Here is an 11,831-nt window from a genome sequence, read left to right as displayed (position 1 = left end):
AGTCCAGAACTAGAGGGCATAGGTTTAGGGTGAGAGGGGAAAGATATGAAAGAGACCTATGGGGCAACTTTTTCACACAGAGGGTGGTATGTGTATGGAATGAGCTGCCAGAGGAAGTGGTGGAGGCTGGTACAATTGCAACATTTAAGAGGCATTTGGATGGGTATATGAATAGGAAGGGTTTGAGGGATATGGGCCAGGTGCTGGCAGGTGGGACTAGATTGGGTTGGGATATCTGGTCTGCATGGACGTGTTGAACCAAAGGGTCGGTTTCCATGCTGTACATCTCTATGACTCTAAATAGTGGATACACTGATAACAATCTTCCAAAAATGCTTAGATTCTTGAAAAGTCCCAGAAGACTGGGAAACTGCCAATATGACATCCTTAATTCAAAAAGGGAGAGAAACAAAATCAGGTCAGTTAGCTTGACATTTGTCATTGGGAAAATGTTAAGAGTATTATAAAGGACATAACAGCAGAGCACTTAGAAATGCATGTTATAATTATGAGTCAACACTGTTTCCTAACAAACTTATTAAAATTCTTTGAAGAGATAACAAGCAGGATGGTTAAAGAAGACCCAGCAGTTGCGATACATTTGGACTTCTAACATTTGATAAGGTATGTACATAATGTCAGTTACTAAGAGCTAACGGAAGACAAAAATAGTTGGTGAGGATGACACAAAGTCTGTGAACGTATATGGATAGGTTAAGTGAGCTAATAATTGGCAGATAGAATATAATGTGGGAAACAGGCGGTTATGCATTTGGTAGGAAGAATAGAGAAACTGAATTTGGGGAAAACTGCTGAAAGTTACAGCAAAGGGATTTGTAGATAATCAGAAAACGCTAGCGTATAAATTCAGCCAGTAATAGGGAAGGTAAATGAAATACTGGCCTTTATTTTAAAAGGGAATGGAGGACAAAAATAGGAAGATCTTGCAAAAACTATACAAGGTAAATTAAATCACATTGGAATAGTATAAGCAGTTTAGGTTTCTTTATCTAAGGCAAGGCACACTGATATTGGCGACAATCCAGAAAAAGGTTCACTCAGTAGATTCCAGCACAGAAGGATTTTCTGAGAAGTGGAGTAGCTTCTGTTTGCAGTCATTAAGGTTTAGAAGAATGAGGGCAATCTTGCTAAAACATTTTGAAAAATTCTAAGAGGGCATGACAGAGTAAATTCTGAGAGATTGTTTTCCTTTGAGGGGAGGCTCTAGAAACACCACATAATCACAGAGTAAGGAGTTGCTTCTTTAAAAGAAGAGGAGGAGGAATTACCTCGAGGCGGGGTAAGTAAGCAAGCCTGAGATAGATTCATTAGTAAGAGTGTAAAGGGTTAAAAGGGAAAGGTAGGAAAGTGGAGTTGAGGATCAAAAAGGCCTACTTTAATTCCCACATTTTATAACGTTGCCATGTTGCCAGAAGTCTTCGTGAAGCCACTCCTTCCACCCCATTCATTTCAAGCACCTTCTCTCCCCTTTTACACAACGCCTCACACAAGATGAAGGTGAGAAAATCCAGTAATCCTGTGCCAGTGAGGTTGGTGCAGGAAGAAATGTAGGAAAGAGTTCTGCAGGTTGCACAACAAAGCAGTGGCAATAGGAAGTGTGACCTCTACTCCCTCCAATCACAGAAAGCGAGTCAGGTTGGTGACAGAGTATACAGAATGCAGGCATGCAAAAGAAAGAAAAAAAGAGAGACCTCAAGTAACAGTTCTGTCAGACCTGGCAAAGGTCAGAGAAAAGTTTAAAAACAAAAGGACAACTAAAAATTGTGTGAGGGTGGGAAGGGAAGGAGGTGGGAAGAAATCAAATACAATTGCAATGAAAGCTGATTTGACATTTTAGTTTATGCTACAACTGAAAACTTTCCTGTTTATAAATCTTCAAAATGACCTGCAAAAACTAAGTTTAAGCCTTTCCATTCTGCAAGAAAAAAAAATCTATGATGAATGACACCAGCAACTCAAACAAAATATTTTAAATAACTTTTTCAGGTGACTTGAATGCCAATTGCACAACAGCATTAGTACACTTACGTTCAATACCAAATATTTCAACCTAAATTTTCAGAATTTGGAAATTTACAGAAACTTACACAATAAACTAAGCTTAGAGGAGGCAGCTCCTTTTGCTTAAGGCCAACTTTAGCTACTGCTCAAAACAGGACTCGATGTTTGCATGTGTATACATGACGTATTTAGAGTTTCTAATATTGCCTCTTTCTTACCTGTAACTTGCATTCAAAGTTGATAACTACGCAGAGGCCTGTGATTAATTTCTTCTGAATTGCTACAAGTCAAGAATATTGCCAAAATTGGCTCAACACACAAAAACACTAACATTTAATGGGAAGAATATTTATAAACAAAGATTGGTTGAATGTGGAGGATGAAAGTAAAAATGGTAACAGGCAGATGGAAACGATGGCAACAACACTAGTAGAGGTCTGGGAATAAATTAATGTAAACCTCGATCAACAATAGCAAACTTGGGTCTTGGAATGTGTAGCTGTGACATGCTTCTTTTTTAAAAATGTTAAAATGCAAGTAGGTTTCAGGCAAACTAATTTTCTTCAATTAGTTTTTCCGAAACCAAAATGCGAAGCAAAATGTTTTTTTTTTACCTTTTAGAAGGAGTCAAATTACAGTACACACTGGGTACATTTCTCTTTCAACTTGCCATACTATCTCCCTCAATTATTTCTGAAGAATGAAGCAATTTTAATACATCAGGATTTCAGTAGAAGAAAAATGATATTTGCGTTTACTTTAAACTCTTCAATTTCTAGTCTTCTGACAACTTAAATTTGTTAAGCTTGGCAACACAACTTTGAAGCAAAAGTGAGGACTGCAGATGCTGGAGATCAGAGTCAAGATTAGAGTGGTGTTGGAAAAAGCACAGCAGGTCAGGCAGCATCTGAGGAGCAGGAAAAGTGACATTTCGGGCTGGAGCCTTCATCAGGAATGAGACTGGAGGTGGGGTAAAGGTGATAGGTCAGAGAGGAGCGTGGAACGGATAGATGGGAAAGAAGATGGACAGGTCACGAGGGCGGTGCTGAGCTGGCAAGTTGGAACTGGGGTAAGGTGGGTGGAGGGGAAGTGAGGAAACTGGTGAAGTCCACATTGATGCCCTGGGGTTGAAAGGTTCAGAGGCAGAAGGTGAGGGGTTAGATATGGCAGGAATTGGGAATACAGGGTAGCATTTTTGCAGGAGGTTCCAACCTGCCAGCTCAGCAACACCATCATGACCTGTCCCACCTGTCAATCTTCTTTCCCATCTATCTGCTCCACCCTCCTCTCCCACCTATCACCTTTACCCTACTCTCAACTTTCTTCTCCCCAGCCCCACCACCTTCCATTTATCTCTCCACCCCCAGGGCTTCCAGCCTCATTCCTGATGAAGGGCTCCTGCCCGAAATGTCGATTTTCCTGCTCCTCTGATGCTGCCTGACCTGCTGTGCTTTTCCAGCACCACTCTAATCATAACACAACTTCTAACTTAGCAGATGGCACCAACTTCTCTAGTCAGAGAAATTTTAAATACTTCCGTTTTCTATCATCCAATTATACTGAAGAACGACCATAATATATTCAGCATAGGAGGCCATTCAGCCCATCACGTCCATGCCAGTCTACATAAAGCCCGTGGAGGCTATGGCAACACTCATGAATATCTAGATACTATTTGAATGTTACAAGTGTTTCTAATCAATCACTTTGTAGGTAGTGAGTTCCAAACTCCCATCACTCTGAATGAAAACAATTCTCAATTCTCCTTGTTTGCCTTCTACCTATACTGTTCCTCAATTACTGACCTCATCTAATGTAATGTGTTTTCCTATCAATCCTATCCATGCCCCTCAAAATCTCTAACAGGTCCTTTCTCAAATTTGCAGCTGCAACCCTAGCCCATCCAATCTTTTGTCATGGCTCTGACCCCTTCAGTTCCAGCAGCATTTTGGTAAATTTCTACTGTGTCCCCACAAGCCCAAAAATCATATCCTTCTGATGATGCAGTGACCCAAAATGTACTTCAGTTGTGGTCAAATCAGGACTTTATACAGTTCTGGCAAAACTCCTTGCTTTTGTAAGCTGTGTCTTAGGTAAATGGTCTTCTTAACCATTTTATCCATCTGCTTGCTACTTTCAGAAATCTTTGAATAGGTACACCATAGTCCATCTGAGCTTCAGTACTTTCCAAGTTCCTGCCTGTCTTAGCATCATCCCTTAACTTGTCTGCCCTCCCCAATATTATTGACTTTCTTCCCCTCCACAGAACAGAACAGACAATGCATAATATTGATCTAAATAATTTGGTTAAAAGTAATTTCAATGTGGAGTCCACTGGCAGAATGTTTCCTCATCCAGGATTATAATTCCATGCACAACCATTTTGTACAAAGAAGATATACTGCAAATCGAAGAACAAACATTCAATTCTTTGCTGTTCATAATTGGTATTAACCACATTTCAAAGCGCTACACTTAACAGCAACTGGGAATGTCTTTTTCACCAGTTTCTTTCCCTTAATATATTACTTCCTTCACATGTCAGTTTCTTTAGGTTGATCTTCAAGAATTTACTGAAGCCAGGCAAGTCTCTGCTGGATTATTTTGATAATGTCAAACATCATGATAACAGGGCAAATTTAATCTATATTTTGTCAGCTGAAAGGATCTGCTTAACAAACTATTTACTGTACTCCCTACAAATAAAAATGTTCATAGAGACCAGATACTTTCCTCCCCTGCTATCCCCATTAAGATTTTAAAAAGACTCCTAAACCTGAGCATATTATATACCAGAAATGAAAATCTCCCTCAGATAAGTGAACAAAGTGTTATCATTGACTGACTTCAGTTGAAGATTTTTTTCTGCATGAACTCCAGGTACAAAGAATTACATCAAACAAATATAACACTAAATTCAACACTGAGCACAAACTGGCTGAAAAACAATACAAAACAAGGTGGTAACTGACTACTGCAAAGTCATAGGGAGAAACAGAACAGAATGAGCTGATGTTATCAAGAGTTCAGAACAAATTAAACACATTGAAATTTTATAAAATCCTCATTGGTTTAACAGAGAAGTACAACTCGAGGCTATTTCACTTGACTGGAGTGTCCAGAACTAAAGGGAACCGGCTAGAATAAAAGGAACCGGCTAGTTTTGAGAACATTTGTAGCTCACGTTCAGGTTCTTGATGCAGGTATGCTCGCTGAGCTAAAAAGGTTCATGTTCAGACGTTTCGTCACCATAGTTGGTAACATCTTCAGTGAGCCTCCGGACGAAGCACTGCTGTTGGTTCCTGCTTTCTATTCATATGTTTGGGTTTCTTTGTGTTGGTGATGTCATTTCCTGTTCTTTTTCTCGGCAGGGGTAAATTGGGTCCAAGTCAATGCGTTTGTTGATAGAATTTCAATTAGAATGCCTGTTTCTAGGAATTCCCGTGCGGGTGTCAGTTTGGCTTGTCCTAGGATGGATGTGTTGTCCCATTCGAAGTGGTGTCCTTCCTCACCTGTACATAAGGATACTACTGAGAGAGGGTCATGTCGTTTTGTGGCTAGTTGATATTCATGTATCCTGGTGGCTAGTTTTCCGTCTGTTTGTCCAATGTAGTGTTTGTTACAGTCCTTGCACAGTATTTTGTACATGACATTAGTTTCCCTTGTTGGCTGTATAGGGTCTTTCAAGTTCATTAGCTGCCGTTTTAGCCTGTTGGTGGGTTTGTGGGCTACCATGATGCCAGGGGATCGGAGTAGGAACCGGGAAATGACATCGCCATAGGATATGAGATCACACCAGAAAATTACATCACCAACCCAAAGAAACCCAAACATATAAATAGAAAGCAGCAGTCATCAGCAGTACTTCTTCCGGAGGCTTACTGAAGATGTTATCTACTATGGTGATGAAATATCTGAAAATGAACCTTCCTGCTCAGCGAGCAAATATACATCCTTGAACTGGCTATTAAGTCCGAAAGGAGCAGCCAATTCTTCATTTGCCAAGGTTGCAAAGGTGTAGCGAATAACTAGGGGATGGCGGAAGGAAAGCTCAAAGAGGTTTGGTAAAGAGTGGGGCTTTTTTTTTTAAAAAAGTGCTAGCAATCAATGTGAGATGTGAAGAAAGCTGGAGTCGATTTTTTCAATGTACAAAGAAATGTCTACAAGTGTTGCTTAACCTATTACATAAGAAAAAGAAAAGTCAATTGGCCCTAAAAGAATTCTGTGCGTTGTCAATCAAAACAAAACCAAAACTACTAGTTGAATTGGGGTTTATTTTGCCTATCAGGAAAACACAAAGCAGATTGAAAATAACAGTAAAAAAAAAGTATGAAACAGACCTATAGAAGGTGGTTAAACAAAAGTACAGACCAAAACTCTAATTTGTTAATATTCTTCAAAGTCAGAAAATGACTGTTTAGTTTAAAACATTTTGAAACCAATTTTAAGTACATGGCATTTTTTGGAAAAATGGGTTAGAAAGTAACACTCGGGGCAATTCCATATTGCCAAACTTCAGGTTAGAATCCTATTACTTGGCAGTTGCCTTCAGATCCAAAATCTGCACACAGTTCACTGGGCATACCAAATTCAAATTATACTAAAAACCTTTACACGGACAGAAAAACGAGCATTCCTACCTTTTGTCTGATGCTCTAAGCACCTTGGCAAACACCTCAAGCTCACAGAATTCACCACCAAGTTGGCATAAGCGTCCTTGTTGATAAAGCTGCAAAAACCAATGGGGATTTAGTCAGGTCAGGAAAATTACATTGCTAATTATGAGTATTCACATCATATTTTGGTAACTTTCAAGAGACGAAAATTGGTCCATTTCCCCATTTACTAGTGCTTGCCATTGTTTTGGATGTTTCCCTTATTGTTTTAACAGTAGCAGTTATACGTAGTTTCTTTGCAGTGAAAAGTTAATGGATCACTGCCTACTGGGGGCCAACCAATAACAATATCGAGCAAACCCAACTCAGGTGCAACTAAGATGAAACTGTTATTTCCTTTATGGTGCAATGCAACATGGAATTGCTTTTCGTTTTTTGCACCTGCCATTCTATAGTTTTTCAGCAAAGCTGCCAAATTAGACAATTTATACCCAAGATAATTTTGCTCCAGGCTCTCAACAGCAAGACGACAAAGACAGACAGTCAAACTCAATGATGGGATGAAAACAACAAACCACTCAAAAATAGAAAGACTTGAGCATTAAATCAGAAAAAAAGGGAAGGCTGTAAAAGATAATTATAACTTAGATCACAAACCTCAACACACTTAAATGAAAACTGTAGCAGTATCAGTAAAACCTTGGCTGAGTATACAATTTTATAATGAGACAGTTATCGTTCATCTTCTATTTCCATAGAATATTGTGTTAAGCAATGCAGAAAGATATTGTTTGAGCAGTGTGAACTACATTGATAGCTCAACCTGGAAACAGGACCATCAGAGGAATTACTCTGCAATTAAATCCATAACTTCCATGACACATCATGAACTGATGAAGCAAAGGAATGGCATGCAAAAGTTAAGCAGCTCAGCATGAAATCCTACACAATACAATTATAACTAGACCATAAAATGAGAAATTATGACCTATTGATATACTTTTTGCAGTTAAACAGATATGCATTTGATATTCTAACTTAGCAATTCATAATAAAACACAACAGGAGTAAGGAGTGTAAATGAACTATTTTTACATAGATTGCTTCATACTGGGCACTGTATAATTGTAAAGTTTAATGCCAGTGAGGAACTAATATGTTCAACCAGCTCCAGAACGTCATGCTTCTGGAAGATGTCTCCTATATTTCCGAGCATTATATTGTTAATTAAATTGGATAGACATAATCTGAACAGTGTAAATTACAATCCCTTGTGAATACTTTAACTAAGATCAGAACCAAAGGAAATACTACGCAATTAAATTTGTAATTTCAATATGTATTATTTTTTATACCTGTCTGGAATTTACCACAAAATTCATGCATTTCAAAACAAAAAAAAAGGGTGTTACGGACAGGAGACGGATAAAATGAAATTTCCAATTCCTTTTTCCCATTTATCCATAATCAGTGCAGTTTAATTTTGAAAAGGCTGATCAACATATTCCCAAGCTCTTAGCAGCAATAAGCAAGTTAAATGTAGCTATCATGCATTGGAGAATTTTTATTTACATACACCCCAGAAAGTTGGTCGCTTTGTCAAAAGTTAAAATCACAACATCAAGTTATAGTCCAACAGGTTTATTTGCCAGTACAGTGGCTCAGTGGTGAGCACTGCTGCCTTACAGCACCAGGGATCCAGGTTTGATTCCAGCTTCAGGCGACTATGTGGAGTTTGCACATTCTCCCCGTCTGTGTGGATTTCCTCCAGGTGCTCTGGTTTTCTCCTAGAGCCTAAAGATGTGCAGATTATGTGAATTGGCCAAGATAAATTGCCCATAGTGTTCAGGGATGTGTAGTCATGGGAACTGTAGAGTAATTGGGTAGAGGAATAGGTCTGGGTGGGATACTTTTTGGAGGGTGGGTGTGGACTTGTTGGGCCAAATACCTACTACCACACAATTGGGGCAGCACGGTGGCTCAGTCGTTAGCACTGCTGCCTCACAGCACCAGGGACCAGGTTCAATTCCAGCCTCGGGTGACGGTCTGCGTGGAATTTGCACACACATTCTCCTCGTGTCTGCGTGGATTTCCTCCAGATGCTCCAGTTTCCTCCCACAATCCAAAGGTGTGCAGGTTAGGTTAATTGGCCATGCTAAATTGCCCATAGTGTTCACTGTTGTGTAGGTTAGATGTATTAGTCAGGGGTAAGTATAGGGTAGGAGAATGGGTCTGGGTAGGTTACTCTACAGAGGATTGGTGTGGACTTGCTGGGCTGAATGGCCCGTTCCACACTGTGGGGATTCTATGAATACAAGCTTTCGGAACGCTGCTCCTTCATCAGATAGCTAGTTGGGCAGGATTATAGGATACAGAATTTATAATAAAAGTTCAAAATGTCATAGAACTGATGCGATGTATTGAACAAACCTAGATTGCTGTAAAGTCTTTAGTCACTGAGAATGGGGATGCAGGTTTTGATTCATTAATAGACAAATCCCAGAATTTATTCCAAGTCACAATTCCCTGAAATAACTTAAGGTTTTATAAAACAAAAGGTAGCATTTCAGCTCAGACAATGCACTAAAGGTTTGAGGTTAGAGTCTGTTTGTACCATAACTGAGCCAGACTGTTCTATTTTCAAAGTAAGATTTTATAAAATGTCACATGGCCAGAGGAAGTGGAGGAGGCAGACATAACTGCAACATTTAAAAGGCATCTGGATGGGTATATGAATGGGAAGCATTTAGAGGGATATGGGCCAAGTGCTGGCAAATGGGATTAGGTTAGGTTGGGATATCTGGTCAGCATCGACAAGTTGGATGGAATGGTCTGTTTCCATGCTGTACATCTCTATGACTGACTGCATACAGGCAGACTATCAGCTTTTTGACCAAAATAGAATGTATCTGCAAATACAAATCTGCAAATTTCAGGACTGTGATTTGAAATAAGTTCTGGGATTTGGATATTAACCAATTGAAACCTGTAATCCCATTCTAAGTGATTAAAGACCTAAAAGCAATCTAGGTTTTCAGAACAGGCTGTAAGAGTCTTTTAAAGCTCTTGGAAGGCACAACAGCAAGGTTTTTCTCTGATGCTTTGGCACTGCTGATGTCAATTTTCAGATTACCAGGAGTCTTTGGGGATTTGAAATTGAAGTACGTAATATCAGAAAATTAACAACTTGATTACTGTTCATTGATTCACAATACAAGGCAAAGCATGTGCTTTTGATAGCAAGAATTAGATTCAATCACATGGTCAAAGGCCACTGATGTTCATGAGTCCACTTAATACAGAAATGTTTTCTTAAAAAACTAATATCTTCAGTCCTACTTCAGTAATGATAAAAATGGTAAATTTAAGTCATTTGTGTTCTAAAATGAGTCACAGAAAAACAACTATGAAACCACAATTCAATGCATCATAGAGTACTGGAATGTTCAGAAGTAATTAGAAAGGCACTTTCACTTAATTCTGACCAGGACAAAGTGTTATAGTAAAGATACCATTGCACATAAACTTGTGCTGCCATATATGTATCCTACTTGTTAGGAAAATAAATCAAGTCAGCTTATTTGGTATCTAAGTCTAGCTTGAATGAAGTTGATTTTGTTTCACTATGCTGGAAGACCAAGTGCGACAACAGAAATCCAGGGTGCTCTGCAGGACTTATAGATATAACTATGGTTTCAGCAAGAGAAGGCTTTTGATATCCCTTGACACATTTACCTCAAAACAAAACCTGCAAAACACAATGCAAAAGATATTTGATCTAACATCCACAGACTTTTTGGGGAAGTGGGTGGGGAGTCGTCACCCTCGGGTGATTGTGTGGAATTTGCCTGTTCTCCCTGGGTCTAGGTGGTTTTCCATTGGGTGCTCTAGTTTCCTCTCCAGTCCAAAGATGTGCTGGTAAGGTATATTAACCATGCTAATATTGTCTGTAGTGTCCAGAGATGTGTAGGCTAGGTAGATTATAGCCATGGTGAATGTGGGGTTTTGGGACAGGGCTGTGGGGGTGGGGATGGGGATGGGGATTGGTGGGATGCTCTTCAGAGGGTCAGTACCTGTACATGATTTTCATATTTATGAACTTCTGCTGCATTTCCAGAGGTAATAACTTCAATACACCTACTCCATTGAATTGCTTATCGTTTTAAACCCCTCAATTCAAACCATTTAATCTCTGCCCATAACAACCCTTCAAATCTTAATTTTGCTGAATTTTCCAGTGCAGATATAAACACTTTCCTTAGGCTACCCAATATGGCTTGCAATGCTCACGATGTCTGACTAAGCATTCACATGAAGCATCAAGGGCAGAAAAATTATTATAGAGCTGCTGTTTCCTCCAGGGATTATGGAAAAAAATCTATAACAGTAAAGTGATGATTAATAGGCCTTAAAATTATACGACAGTTACATGAACAGACAGGTAGAAATTATGGCAGGCACATTACCTAGAAGTAAACCATCACTGATTTTCTCAGAACAATGCCAACCACTTTCCACCACCACCAACATCCAGTAAAAAAAAGTGTTCTATCTACGTGATGCACTGAATTCACCTAGGTTCCAGAAACAAACTTTCCAAAACCACAATCTCTACCACCTAGAAGGACAAGAGTAGCAGATGCGTGGGAATACCACCACCAGCAGAAAGTTTCCCTCCAAGCCACATCACATTTTGACCTGGAACTATAATTGTTATTCCTTCATTGTCACTGGGTCAAAGTCCTGGAACTCCCCCTCAGAGCTATGGAAACAGTCAATTGCTTTTTGACTGCAGCAATTCAAAATGAGGTAGCGCACTACACCTGCTACAGGGAAATAACAAGAATGCATACAAGAAAAAAAAATCAAGATTAAAGTTACTGGGTAAACATTCAGTCAATCTTATTGTCTACAAAAAAAAAGGAATAATAGCAAATTAGCTTAGCCATGCAGACCCACTTTCAAAATCCAATTTATCCATTGTTAAAGTTTCCTGATCCCAAGGCTTTTGTGGAGAAAGTGAGGTCTGCAGATGCTGGAGATCAGAGATGGAAATGTGTTGCTGGAAAAGCGCAGCAGGTCAGGCAGCATCTAGGGAACAGGAGAATCGACGTTTCGGGCATTAGCCCTTCTTCAGGAATGAGGAAAGTTGGTCCAGCAGGCTAAGATAAAAGATAGGGAGGAGGGACTTCG

At 39.4% G+C, this 11,831-nt stretch overlaps 1 protein-coding gene across 2 annotated transcripts in view; it reads right to left on the bottom strand.

Moving 5' to 3' along the window:
* appbp2 (amyloid beta precursor protein (cytoplasmic tail) binding protein 2) overlaps positions 1-11,831 on the bottom strand; it is an 86,357-nt gene that overhangs the window by 48,604 nt on the left and 25,922 nt on the right. For both annotated transcript variants that reach the window (XM_043718527.1, XM_043718528.1), the window contains exon 2: positions 6,663-6,751. In XM_043718527.1, coding sequence (XP_043574462.1) covers positions 6,663-6,751 — 89 coding nt within the window. The remainder of the gene's footprint in view (positions 1-6,662; positions 6,752-11,831) is intronic.

This window comes from Chiloscyllium plagiosum, chromosome 28 (assembly GCF_004010195.1).
Source record: "Chiloscyllium plagiosum isolate BGI_BamShark_2017 chromosome 28, ASM401019v2, whole genome shotgun sequence".
Lineage (NCBI taxonomy): Eukaryota > Metazoa > Chordata > Chondrichthyes > Orectolobiformes > Hemiscylliidae > Chiloscyllium > Chiloscyllium plagiosum.
The sequence above is the reverse complement of the archived record's forward strand: the minus strand, read 5'-3'. Positions and strand labels throughout refer to the sequence as shown.